At 38.0% G+C, this 15031-nt stretch overlaps 1 protein-coding gene across 2 annotated transcripts in view; it reads left to right on the top strand.

Moving 5' to 3' along the window:
* The window catches only part of LOC124795239 (2-acylglycerol O-acyltransferase 2-like), a 125054-nt gene that overhangs the window by 88909 nt on the left and 21114 nt on the right, over positions 1 to 15031 (top strand). For both annotated transcript variants that reach the window (XM_047259167.1, XM_047259168.1), the window contains exon 3: positions 11797 to 12062. In XM_047259167.1, coding sequence (XP_047115123.1) covers positions 11797 to 12062 — 266 coding nt within the window. The remainder of the gene's footprint in view (positions 1 to 11796; positions 12063 to 15031) is intronic.

Below are 15031 nucleotides of genomic sequence, written 5' to 3' on the forward strand. Positions count from 1 at the left end.
CTCCCTTCGCCTCCCTTCGCCTCCCTTCGCCTCCCTTCGCCTCCCTTCGCCTCCCTTCGCCTCTCCAGTGAATCGTGAGAGCTACAATGCCGCCTTTACTATGAGGGAGTTAGATCATGCTCTCCGTTAATCCTGATCCTCAGGCCCTGGACCAGACGCCATCCACATTCAGATGTTGTAGCACCTTTTCCTTGTGGGCAAGCGCTTTCTGCTCAACACGTGCAACCACATCTGGGCAGAGGGCACATTTCCTGGACGCTGGTGTGAAGCCACTGTCATACCCATACCAAAGCCCAGTCAAGGCAAAATCCTTCCTTATAGCTACCACCCCATCTCTCTTACCAGCTGCATTTGCGAGGTGATGGAACATATGATTCATGCCCGGCTGGTGTGGTGCCTAGAGTCTCGCGATTCACTAGCGAATGCACAGTGTGGACTTATGGACTTTGAGCACAGCTTTCTGCAGTTGACCATCTTGTTACTTTGTCCACCTATGTCCTGAATGGTTTTCTGCAGAAATCCCAGACTGTGGCTGTGTTTTTCGATTTGGGGAAGGCCTACGACACCTGGTAGAGAACTGGTATCCTCTGTACTCTTTATACGTGGGGCTTCCTTGGGCGTCTGCCCTGTTTTCTTTGGGCATTTGTACAAGACAGAGTTTTCAAGGTGCATGTGGGTTCTGCCTTGTCGGACACCTTTATCCAGGAGTTGTAATCTTTGCTATCGCTATTAACACTATAATGGCCTGTCTTCCACTGGGCATCTCCGGCTCCCTTTTTGTTGACGATTTTGCCATCTATTGCAATTCTCTACAGACATGTCTCACTGAGCGGTGTCTTCAGTGCTGTCTTGGTTGTCTTTACTCCTGGAGCATCGACAATGGCTTTTGCTTTTCCACTGAGAAAATCATCTGTATGAATTTCTGGTGGTGCAAGTGGTTTTTCCCACCATCTCTCCATTTTGGGCCTGTTGCCCTTCCATTTGTTGAAACTACAAAATTCCTTGGGCTCATGCTTGATAGGAAACACTCTTGGTTCTCCCATGTATCTTACTTAGCAGCCCGCTGTATGCGGTCCCTCAATGGTACTTCATGGGGTGCCGATCAAGCCACCCTTCTCCATTTGTAATGGTCCCTTGCCCATTCGAAACTCGACTATGGGTGGTTTGTTCATGCATCTGCACACCCATCCCTCTTACACCAGCTGAACTCTATCCACCATTGTGGCATCTGTTCGGTCATGGGTGCCTTTTACCCTAGCCCGGTTGAGAGTCTGTATGCTGAAGCTGCTGAACTACCACTGTCTTACCACCATGGCTTTCTTCTCAGCAGATATGCATGCAGTTTGTCTGACATGTGTGTCCACCTCTCATATGCCTCCATCTTTGATGATTCCTTTGATCGTGAGTATGGGGCTTGTCCCTCTTCTGTTACCTCCTGGAGTCCACTTTGGACACTTCTTACGGCAGAGTAACTTCACAATACCTGCAACATTCCCAGTGGATGTGAACCCTTCACCACCTTGGCTTTGTGAAGCAGCCAGTGTTAACCTTGGCCTTCATTTGCTTCCTAAGGACACTACTCCAGCCTTGGTCTATCACCTTCAGTTTCAGGACATTTGCCTGGAACTTTGCGATAGAACCTTTGTATACACTGATGGCTCTTGGGCTGACCATGGGGTCGGGTGTGCCATCATTATTGTCACCCGTTTTTTCGATATCAGCTTCCAGCACACTCCTCAGTATTTACAGCCGAGCTCTTTGCCCTGATTCAGGCCATGGAGTATATCTGACGGCACAGGCTTTTCAATTGTGTCCTGTGCTCAGACTCGCTCAGTGCCCTTCAAAGTCTATGCGCTCTGTACACTGCTCATCCGTTAGTGCAGCGGGTCCAGGAAAATTGTCACTTGACCACTCTTGGTGGAACCAGTGTAGTGTTTCAGTGGGTTCCTGGTCATGTCGGTCTGCCAGGAAACGAGGCTACTGATGCTGCTGCCAAGGCTGCAGGCCTCGTAACTCAGCCTGCCAGTGCCTATATTCCCTCTGACGAACTCTGCATTGACATGTCAGGAGGTGATGTCCCTTTGGCATTGTCAATGGTCCTACCTTCATGGGAATAAGCTTTGGCTTATTAAGCCTCACCCAGTGCCTCTGATGACCACCTCTCGGCCCTCCTGCTGGGAGGAGGTTAACTTGGCTGCATATTGGGCACTGCCTTTTTAGCCATCATCATTTGCTAAGTGGCACTACCCCACCACTTCGTATATATTGTGCCCAAATTTTAACTGTCCATCACTTCCTGATGGACTGCCCTTTTTCTAACCATTTTCTTTCCAGATTGGGTTTGCCATCTGATTTATCAGCCATTTTAGCGAATGACAAGCGGGCTGTCAACCGCGTTTTACTTTTTATCTACTGAATCAATATGGTGAAGGACATTTAATTTTTAGTTTTGGACCTCTGTTCTTTTTTAGCCTTTTTCCCACGTGCCTGTTTTTAGCTATCTTCTCTTCTGTCAATTGGGACTGACATATAATCACTTAACTCCCCTCTGTATTCGTGTTCTATAGTTCTGACTTGGATGCATATGACCTGAGTTGTTTTTTGTGCCCTAAAGCAAAACAAAACAAAACAAAACTGAAAACTCACAAAGTAACTAGTTCAGATACTGTTGCTTGATGTCAGTAATGCAACTGGCTACTACATATCTGTATGATGCGGGATTGATCTTGCAATGCACTGTTTTTACAAAATAGGTTTATTTTCTCTCTCCAAACTGTTATTTTAGTATTACATCTATAATAATAATAATAATAATAATAATAATAATAATAATAATAATAATAATAGGATACCCCAGTCAGAATTAGAAAACATCAAACAACAAGTACAACAAATACTAGAACAAAATAATGTGCAATCAGAAGAAGAAGAAGAAGAAGAAGAAGAAGAAGAAGAAGAAGAAGAAGAAGAAGAAGAAGAAGAAGAAGAAGAAGAAGAAGAAGATGATGATGATGATGATGATGATGATGATGATGATGATGATGATGATGATGATGATGATGATGATGATGATGATGATGATGATGATGATGATGATGATGATGATGATGATGATGATGATGATGATGATGATGATGATGATGATGATGATGATGATGATGATGATGATGATGATGATGATGATGATGATGATGATGATGATGATGATGATGATGATGATGATGATGATGATGATGATGATGATGATGATGATGATGATGATGATGATGATGATGATGATGATGATGATACAGTAATGGACTCAAACATCCCAGAGCAAACAAACAAAGAACAACACGCACCAATTAAACAATCAGAGGAAAACGAAATCTTAAGACAGCCACCAGAACAAGCACAAATAGAACACGAAGTGACACACATGTTAGATATAGAAGAATAATTTTAGCTGATATATATATATATAGAATACAAAGACACAAATACAGACATTAGACCATTCTTGCATGGACCGCCAAATAACCCACAAGTCGAAACAACAATAAAAACTATCAACACAATCATACACAACAAAATAAATGAAAACACAACTATGGAAGAGTTACAACTACTGGTTTCTATAGGAGCACTCACTACACTAAATATACACACTAGGCAGAGATCAGAACCAACCAACACACAGAAGAAACCCACAAAACCAGCATGGCAACACAGGCTACAGATCAGAATAGAAAAACTAAGAAGAGACATCAGACAGCTAACACAATTTATAAGAAATGAAATCTCGGAAAAAAAAACGAAAAAGGTTGGGTAAAATCTCACAACAAGAAGCAATAGAGCAATTAGATGAAAAGAAGCAGAAATTACAAGCATTGGCCAAATGACTTAGAAGGTACAAAAATGTGAAAATAGAAGGAAACAAAACCAAACATTCAACACAAACCAAAAGAAATTTTACCAGACAGTAGATAACACACACATTAAAATAGACAATCCACCAAACATAACAGACATGGAACACTTCTGGAGCAGCATATGTCAAACCCGGTACAACATAACAGGCATGCACGATGGATACAAGCAGAAACAGACACATACAAGGTAATACCACAAATGCTTGAAGTGATAATTTTGCATCATGAAGTCACCCAAGCAATTAATTCTACTCACAATTGGAAAGCCCCTGGAAATTATAAAATAGCAAATTTCTGGTTAAAGAAGTTCACCTCAACACATTCACATCTAACTAAATTATTTAACAGTTACATTGCAGACCCATACACATTCCCTGATACACTTACACACGGAATAACATATCTGAAACCTAAAGATGAAGCAGACACAGCAAACCCAGCTAAATATCGCCCCATAACATGCCTACCAACAATATACAAAATATTAACTTCAGTCATTAAACAGAAATTAATGACACATACAACACAGAACAAAATTATAAATGAAGAACAAAAAGGCTGCGTGTGTGCGAGTGTATACCTGTCCTTTTTTCCCCCTAAGGTAAGTCTTTCCGCTCCCGGGATTGGAATGACTCCTTACCCTCTCCTTTAAAACCCACTTCCTTTCGTCTTCCCCTCTCCTTACCTCTTTCCTGATGAGGCAACAGTTTGTTGCGAAAGCTTGAATTTTGTGTGTGTGTTTGTGTTTGTTTGTGTGTCTATCGACCTGCCAGCGCTTTTGTTCGGTAAGTCACCTCATCTTTGTTTTTATATATAATTTTTCCCACGTGGAATGTTTCCTTCCATTATATTGAAATTATGGATACAATATTACTGGAACATACCCACACAAAATCACACATTTGCTATACATGGATGATCTAAAACTACTGGCAGCAACCAATCAACAACTCAACCAATTACTAAAGATAACAGAAGGATTCAGCAATGATATAAGTATGGCTTTTGGAACAGACAAATGTAAGAAAAATAGCATAGTCAAGGGAAAACACACTAAACAAGATGATTACATATTGGATAACCACAGCGACTGCATAGAAGCAATGGAAAAACGGATGCCTATAAATATCTAGGATACAGACAAAAAAATAGGAATAGATAATACAAATATTAAAGAAGCACTAAAAGAAAAATATAGACAAAGACTAACAAAATACTGAAAACAGAATTGACAGCAAGAAACAAGACAGAAGCTATAAATACTTATGCCATACCAATATTGACCTATTCATTTGGAGTAGTGAAATGGAGTAACACAGACCTAGAAGCACTCAATACACTTACACGATCACAATGCCACAAATATAGAATACATCACATACATTCAGCAACAGAAAGATTCACATTAAGCAGAAAGGAAGGAGGAAGGGGATTTATCGACATAAAAAACCTACATTATGGACAGGTAGACAATTTAAGAAAATTATTTCTAGAACGAGCAGAAACTAGCAAAATACACAAAGCAGTCACTCATATAAATACATCAGCTACACCACTGCAATTTCATAACCACTTCTACAACCCTTTAGATCACATAACATCAACAGATACGAAGAAAGTAAATTGGAAAAAGAAAACACTTCATGGCAAGCACCCGTATCATCTAACACAGCCACACATCGATCAAGACGCATCCAACACATGGCTAAGAAAAGGCAATATGTACAGTGAGACGGAAGGATTCATGATTGCAATGCAGGATCAAACAATAAACACCAGGTATTACAGCAAGCATATTATTAAAGATCCCAATACCACAACGGATAAATGCAGACTTTGTAAACAACAAATAGAAACAGTAGATCACATCACAAGCGGATGTACAATGCTAGCAAATACAGAATACCCCAGAAGACATGACAATGTCGCAAAAATAATACATCAACAGATTGCCTTACAACATAAACTTTTAAAACAACACGTTCCTACATACAAGTATACACCACAAAATGTACTGGAGAATGATGAATACAAATTATACTGGAACAGAACCATTATAACAGATAAAACAACGCCACATAACAAACCTGACATCATACTCACCAATAAAAAGAAGAAATTAACACAACTAATCGAAATATCCATACCCAATACAACAAATATACAAAAGAAAACAGGAGAAAAAAATTGAAAAATACATCCAACTGGCTGAGGAAGTCAAAGACATGTGGCATCAGGATAAAGTTGACATCATACCAATTATACTATCAACTACAGGAGTCATACCACACAATATCCACCAGTACATCAATGCAATACAGCTACATCCAAACATATATATACAACTACAGAAATCCGTAATTATTGATACATGTTCAATTACCCGAAAGTTCCTGAATGCAATATAACACATACCGTACAGTTAAAAGGAAGTGACGCTTGATCAAGGTCCGCGTTTTCTCCTGTTTTCTTTTGTATATTTGTTGTATTGAGTATGGGTATTTCGATTAGTTGTGTTAATTTCTTCTTTTTATTGGTGAGTATGATGTCAGGTTTGTCATGTGGCGTTGTTTTATCTGTTATAATGGTTCTGTTCCAGTATAATTTGTATTCATCATTCTCCAGTATATTTTGTGGTGCATACTTGTATGTGGGGATGTGTTGTTTTGTAAGTTTATGTTGTAAGGCAAGCTGTTGATGTATTATTTTTGCTACATTGTCATGTCTTCTGGGGTATTCTGTATTTGCTATTATTATTATTATTATTATTATTATTATTATTATTATTATTATTATTTCTTCAGATAATTTCTCGTAGTTAAAAGGTAACCAGTCTCAATGGAACTATCAATTTGTGTCATATACTGCAACAAGTATGTCCAGTTTAATATGCTCTTTTTTCTGAACTGTGGCTGCCTTTATTGAGGTACTTGAACTTGAAAAACAAATTGACACTGGAGTTCAGAAAATCCTCATCAGTTACATTGAGAGTCTTTGCATGATGTGAAAATGGGATTGAGGTTTGCAGTAACGCAGCAAACACAATCATTACCATATGTAAATGAGAAGTAATAAAGCCCTAATAATGGGTACAATGGCAAGTGTGCTCTGACACACACTTTATAGTGGTTTGTAGAGTGCTGGTGTCATTGGAGATAGGACTGATTGTCTTCCATTAAACCATGTTGCCTCAAAGGTATGTGAACTATATATAGCAATTTTAACAGAACTAACAACCAATGAAAAAAACCCACAGTTGTTTCACACAAGACAGTGTAAGAGCACTTATTGTCAACATGTCTATCACAGTATTAAGAGGTTTTCCTGATGATACAGAATATCCTATCAGAAGTTAAGGTTTCATAAAAAAATATTATTCAGAAATTATTTTTTGTTTTAATTGAACACAATGGTCATGTTTTCACACAACAGTGAGGTGATTCAGGATTTTCAAAATTCATATGTCAGTTGTTAGAGTCCAAATGCTTCAATAAATACAGCCATACTTCATCAGAAAAAGAGTATTTCAGGATCAGCCTCCCCATTGTGTACTGGCTGCAATAGCCAGTTGCAGTACGTAAGCTGAACAACAGTCTCTGTATTAAAGAGATGTACTAACATTACACTGTAAGGTTTTTGATTGAGTACATGCACAGCTCTGTGAGCAGATGCTGATGATTCACCAGTTTGAAGTGCTGTGAAGTGCTATTGTACTCTTGACTTCTTTCCAAGGCCACTACTAACTTGGCAACTGGTATATAAAATTTAGCTGAACCAGACCACTCCGAGGAACAGGTCAGTGCTTATGCAGCAATAATCCTGCATTCCTGGAGTTGATTAGCATACAATGCCAGACATTGTGTTGCTAGTAAACTTCAGACACACTACTATAAGGGGCAGTCAAATGAAAACTGAATACCTGCCATAACACAGTGTCTGCAACAAGTGGAACCACTATAAATTTAAGATACTGTCACTGCTGTGGTAGGGTAATGGCATAATGTCACATCACAGGTGCAAGCTGCTGTTGGGTTCTGGCCTATGTAATTTGTGGACTGGCTTAATGTGTTCATCCAACTGTCATATTATCATACAACTAGTGCCTATGGTTCAACTGCTCTTCAGAAAGCTGTGTAGCAGACATTGTCTGTATGTGTTCACAGCACAGCTCTGGTGATCATATGGAAACAAGTTCCTCAGCAAAGAACCACTACTCGACAAAGGCTATGAGTGAGCATTTTCGTTGGGAAACACTGCAATATCCTCTGTACAGCCCAGACCTTTCACCGTGTGATTTTCATGTCTTTGGCAACCTAAAGAAAGATATGCATGGACATCAGTTTGTCAGATGGAGCCAATAGCAGATGTAGTTGTGTATCCATCAACAGCTGACACCTTTCAACAAAACAGGAACTGAGCATTTCTTCTTCCAGTTGAATAAATGTCTTGATGGCTGGGTGAATGAGGGTCTCAGGTTTCCATTTAACTGCTCTTCATAAAATAAAAATTCGCTTGGGAGATCTGGCTTTTTTTCATGGTGCAAATGTCAATCTGTCCTTGCAAGCAAGAATTGTAATAAAGCTATATATAATCAATGAAAAGAAAAGTGATTGAAGAGCATCTGTGAGACACAATTTCATTCTAGAAACTGTAAAATGCCAGATTTGTACATTATTGTGTTAAATGATAACACCTAAGTGAATACTGAAGTTACATGTTATGCTTCTCACATAATGAAGAAAGTGATGGCAATAATTGAACTCAGACTTTTAACTGAGGAAACTATGGATATCCAAGTGTGTAAATAGTCAAAGATAAAGGCACACAGCCTATGATGTTCCTTCTCCCTCTAATTTTCCTGTTCATCCCATTCCCCTTGCAGAGCAACTGATGGTAATCTGTGTACTCTTAACATAACTGCAGCTGGTCATGACCCATCCCCTAATTCTTCCATAGGTCACTTTTTATATTATTGTGTAAACTGCTGAATTTCTACGACTTTGTAGCAAATAAGTTGCGTAACAATCATATTTTATTTTACTTTTTATGGGGAAACACTGAAAGAGAAAAATAAAGATTCACTTAGAAGTGTGGATAGGTCAGTTATGCTACATCTGTTTTAGCAATCTCACATCATATATGTCTTCATGTTTATTTTGAAATATTGTTAGCTCAGCAATCTCAAAACTCACTTTGTCAGTATATGATGGTTCAGTTCTGTAGCAGTGAAGAGGGGAGAGATCAGGTTGAAACACATCTGAACGTGTGCACAAGTATCTCACTGCCAGTGCTTTGTTCCATGAAATAAAACGTTAATAGGGGACTCTAACTATATAAATAGTGCTTGCAACATAAATATTTATTATGGAAAAATATCTGAGAACAGAGGAGGACATTGTAAATGCTACAAGAGAGATTTTGACTCAAGAATCTGAAGGTGAGCCACTGGGGTTTCCATCTGAGTAAGAATTGCCACAACCTGTAGTTTGTAAGATGATGATCTTACACTACATAGTGATTTACTGAATGCTGAAGAAGATATGCATGTTTATAGTTTTATTTTCTGTTTATCTGTGTGCTGCATAGAAACACTTGCCAACTGCAACAATTAAGTTTACATGTTGGCCTGACCTCCTTTGAATACAGGAAGAAATGTTATAAATGACCATTTTTTAACCTCCTTGGATGTGTCTGAAACCTTGAAAGCAAATGCTAAAAGTAATGTGGGCACCATAAAGTGATCTTGCAGGGAAATACAAGCCTCTGTCAAAAAGCTAAAAAAGTGTTATATAGTACAGTGTTGTCGAAGAATGACATTACTGTTTTTCAGGGAAAGAGCAGCAAGAATGTCCTGATTGTCAGCACTATGCATCCTTATGTGAAAATTGAGGCTGGTCTGAAAAAGAAGCCAGATGTTGCCTTGTCAAGTCCAAGTGCTGGAAACAAATCGTTTGTAAAGTGTCATATGTGTAAAAAAAACTGTCTGCAAAAAATGCACATCAAAAGATTATAATTTGTGCTCAGTGTGTGATGCTAGTTAATATGGACACACAGAAAAGTTCTCATAATTTATAAGGTGATATGTTATTTTATTTTGGTGAGATTATAATAAAATGTCCAATACTTCAAAGAAAATATTTAGTAGTAGCTACAATAACCCTCTGACACAGGATTATAAAAGGGAAACAAACACCTGGGTCATTAGCAATTTTTTTATTTTTTATTTTTATTTATTTATTTATTTATTTATATCCCACATATCCAATACTGCGAGGCATTCACATGGATGTAGGATGTGTCAGAATTACTACAAATAATACAAAAGGAATACACACAAGTACCTCTTGCAAGAGGATATCTGGTATAAGACAAAATACACATTAATAGGTATAGAAAAAATTACATTAAAAATTACATTAAAAATATGGTATATCTTAATAGCTAAATGAAAGACACAGTAATGTTAACAGTGATTGTGAGTATCGTAATGCACAATAGCACATCAAATTAGTAAATGAAAAAAATCAATTACAGTTAACTCTACTGAAATATTCTTCTACCGAATAGAAGGAATTATCTAATAAATACTGTTTGAGCTGTTGTTTAAATTTGGGAAGCTCATGGATAAGTAATTTCGGTGATGGTGGGAGAGCATTGAACATCTTGCAGCTCATGTAATGGACTCCTTTTTGTGCAATAGTAAGGTTTTTTGATTCATAATGGAGGTCCATCTTCCTCGTGGTATTGTGAGTATGGTATGAGTCGTTGGTTTTGTACGATTGTCCATTTTTACCAATGAAACATAACACGGAGTAGACATATTGGCATGCAGTTGTCAGTATCCCTAACTTTCTGAAAAGGTTCCTACAAGAATGTCTAGGCTGACTCCGCTCATTATCCTAATAACTCTTTTGGGCAATGAATATTATTTTTGGATAGTGGCTGATTACCCCAGAAAACTATTCCATACAGCAATAATGCATGGAAATAACTATAAAAAGCAGTTTTTGTGGTGTCTCGGTCACATACAGTGGAAATAATAAGAACAGCGAATGTTGCTGAGCTCAGTTTTTTGTGGAGATGCAAAATATATTCAGACCACTTTAGACTGTTGTCAATGTGTACTCCCAGAAACTTGGTTGACTCAACTTGTAGTAACTCACTGCCATTCAATGTAATACTTAATTCATCCTCAACTTTTTCCTTACTTGGAAATGCACAAACTGGGTCTTATTAACATTTAGTGATAATCCAGTGGCAGTTCTAAAAATGACCAAATATCAGTGGTTCTGATGTCAAGCCCCACAGTTCCTCTTTAGACTGTGGTTATTTCAGTAGCTAACAAAGGTTCAGCAACATAGTATTTAAAATTAATGACTTTCTTGTCATATTATGAATACTAGTTGAATCATTATATGTGTGCACATTTTGGTGCCCCAACTTGATCTAATTTTTTTGAGCAGAGAAGAAACAAAGATATCTAAAAGCTCAAATCATCAGCACATTCCATAGTTTGAAGTAAACTATTACCCTTACATTCATTTTCTTCTGGTAAGTAAATATAGATCTACCTTTTGACTTAAATTTGAAAGCTCATGGTATTTGTACACTTTAACCTGATAAAGATTAGAGCAGTATGAATACTAACAATATTTGTGACGTACGTACGTGTGTACGTGTGTGTGCGTGTGCGTGTGTTTACATTAAATAATAATGGCTGATATTAATTTTCTATAACTAAACCCCATTATGAAGTCAATGACAACTGCAGAGACTGATATTGACCTTTTCTAATCATGTCCATTCACATTTGAGTATTTATTCTTTGCCATTTAAAAAATACTCTGAAACTGAACACCTGACATAACACATTCATTTGTTACAGGTTACAATGGGCACGGCGATGGCTGTGGTGGCGCTACTTTAGGGACTTCTTTCCATTACGCCTTGAACGTATTGAACCATTGGATCCAAATCGCAATTACCTGTTCTGTGCATTTCCACATGGTGTGCTGAGTGCAGGGGTTTTTGGCTGCTTCTCCACCGATTATATGGGGTGGGACAAACTTTTCCCAGGAATTACTGTTTATCCTCTTACACTGGAACAACATTTCAAGGTTCCTTTCTTCAGAGAGCTCTGCTTATCCTTAGGTTGGTTTACTTTTCTACTTTTTCAATAATCAGATAGTTTATGTTTGTGACATAGAATTAATATATATAAAAAATAAAGGGTCTATAAATTAAATGAAAAATTTTATATGAATCTTTGAGAATTGGAGACACTTTACTAATTATCATTTCATAAGATAGTTATGTTATAAATTCTAGAATTGTGCTTTATGCAGTGGCACATTTGACTGAAAGGATCAGAGTATATGGAAGCATACAGTACATAAACCCTACAGTCATACTTGCACTTAATAACATTTCTATTTGGTAATCAAAATATTATCAGCAACATCAACCCCCCCCCCCCCCCCCCAGTTATCCTAGTCAAATAACTAAAAATACTTCTGTATCCCAGAATGGATAGATAGTTGTTTAAATGTTCTGTCGCATGTGCTTAGTGTTTTAACTAATTCCATGACTGGAAGGGAAGAAGGAAAGAGAGAAATCATGATTGTCTGCAGATACACAAGAATGCATTAAAAAAAAAAAAAAAAAAAGGTTGCCATTTGAGTGTAACTATATACAGGGCAACTCAATAACAAGTAAGTAAATGATCTGACATGTGAATTCAATGACACTCATATTTAAAGGGTAATATTTCCTATAACATTGCACTGTAGTTGAATATGGAATGCAGATTTATATAAATGAAACTGCCAGTAACTATCATGGGAAACACTCATTCTTATATGTCTAATTAGATGATCAAACATACTTTTGTTGAGAAGTTGATGTTTTAAAGTGATATGCCTACACCAGAACAGCTCTTGTCATTGTATGAAAGATAAAACAGTTGTGGATGAGTAGTGAAATGAAAAAATGTGCTACACACAGACTGAAGAGAGAAAATTGGTGAATGATAGAATGACGAGAAATAATACTGAAAAGAAATATAGATATGCATACATTAACAATAGTTATCCAGTATTTTTACTCTCACTGTAATGTTTTTGCTGCCGTCTCCCCATTCTTCTTCCATCATAGTGTAGTTCTACTAGACAATGCCCTCATGCTTTTTATGACTTCATTATGGTTATGGAGTTCACACAAACTACTTTAATACACAAGAATCTCAGTAATCTGGCCATTCCTTGATGTGTGGGTGCTGGCTTAGTGGAATTGCAGGATTATTGATACTGTCTGGAACATACAGAGACTATACTTCGTTAAAGCCAAAGAAAAACTCATTTTCATAGAAAAGTTGGTCCTTACACCTGTATATGTCCAGTAGTATAACTCACTATAATACATGCCCCAAATTTTCAGTTGTCACAGTGACATGTGACAGTAGAAAGATTTATCCCACAGCTGCTTTACGAGCAATAACATCAGTACTGTACAAGGTTGCTGCATAGCATACTCCAGGAACATGTTTGCAGCTACGGCACTATCAGTGTGAGAAATCTTGTTCTCTCCTGCTATGGCCTGTTCATCACTTTCACTATTACTTTCCTACATGCTTATGATACCTTCATCTATCTTTCTCATACTATAAACAGCTATGACCACTTCATTCCCTCTCTTTCACATAACCTTCTGTTTTACTAACTCATTGTCGAACTGGGTTTTGTACTGTCAAATAACTCTTTCTTTTTTGATGTAATAAGCAGTTGCTCATCCAGCACTGTGTGCAGCAGCAATATCTTCCTGTGCGGAACCTCAGTTCAACTTAACAAAATTTAGAGTCTCTGCTTAATGCCAAACAGAATGAGTTTCCTTTTAGAAACCATGATACTAAAATGAAAAGAAAACCACAATTTCAGATATTTATAGCATTGTTTAACATTGTTGCAAATAATCATTTTTGTGACCGACAGACTGCCATCAGTTGAAGAGGGTTGTAATAGGCAGATATCTATCCAGACCATCACACACAAATTCCAAACTGCATTAGGATCCACTGCAAGTACTATGAAAGTGAGGTGAGAGGTGAGAAAACTTGGATTTAATGGCATAGCAGATACTCGTAAGCCACACGTCACACCAGTGCTGCTTCACTAGGTGTCAGGAGTGTAAACATTGGATGATTGAACAGTGGGAAAATGTTGTGTGGAGTGATGAATCATGGTACACATTGTGGCGATCCGATGTGGGTATGGCAAATGCCCAGTGACCGTCATGTGCCAACCTGTGTAGTGCCAACAGTAAAATTCGGAGGCGCTGTTGTTATGGTGTGATAGTGTCATTCTTGCTTCCCACTGTCGAAGAGCAATTCAGGGATGGTGATCGCATCTTTCAACATGGCCGAGCACCTGTTCATAATGTATGGCCTGTGGCAGAGTGGCTGCATGACAATAACATCCCTGTAATGGACTGGCCTGCATGGAGTCCTGACCTGGATCCTATAGAAAACCTTTGGGATGTTTTGGAACACCGACTTCGTGCCAGGCCTCACCAACCAACATCAATACCTCTCCTCAGTGCAGTACTCCCTGCTATTCCCTGGGAAGCCTTCCAGCATCTGATTGAACGTATATCTGTGAGACTGGAAGCTGTCATCAAGGCTAAGGGTGGGCCAATACCGTATTGCATTCCAGCATTACTGATGGAGGGTGCCATGAACTAGTAAGTAATTTTCAGCCAGTTGTCCAGATACTTTTGATCACATAGTGTATGTTTACATGCCAAAATTTTTGGAAAAATTTTAAACATGCTGAGGGAGGTAGAATGAGGCAGCTGGTACCCCACATTTCAACCAGTCTTTCAAACAGAATCATAACTGCATTTTTCATGCTCAATTAGCATTTTTTCACTGTTACTTTCTTTTCCTTGCCACAAGACGTGTCACTCATATAAAAAGAATTTTATGGGTCAGTAAAATTTTGATAGTTTATTTATGTTTAACTGAAATAACACAAAATTAATTTTACACTTCAGACCGCAATTTACATACACAAAAGTTTTGCATGTGCTTCAGAACAACATGGGGTTCCCAGAATCCTTCAGATGTG

This window comes from Schistocerca piceifrons, chromosome 4 (genome assembly GCF_021461385.2).
Source record: "Schistocerca piceifrons isolate TAMUIC-IGC-003096 chromosome 4, iqSchPice1.1, whole genome shotgun sequence".
NCBI lineage: Eukaryota > Metazoa > Arthropoda > Insecta > Orthoptera > Acrididae > Schistocerca > Schistocerca piceifrons.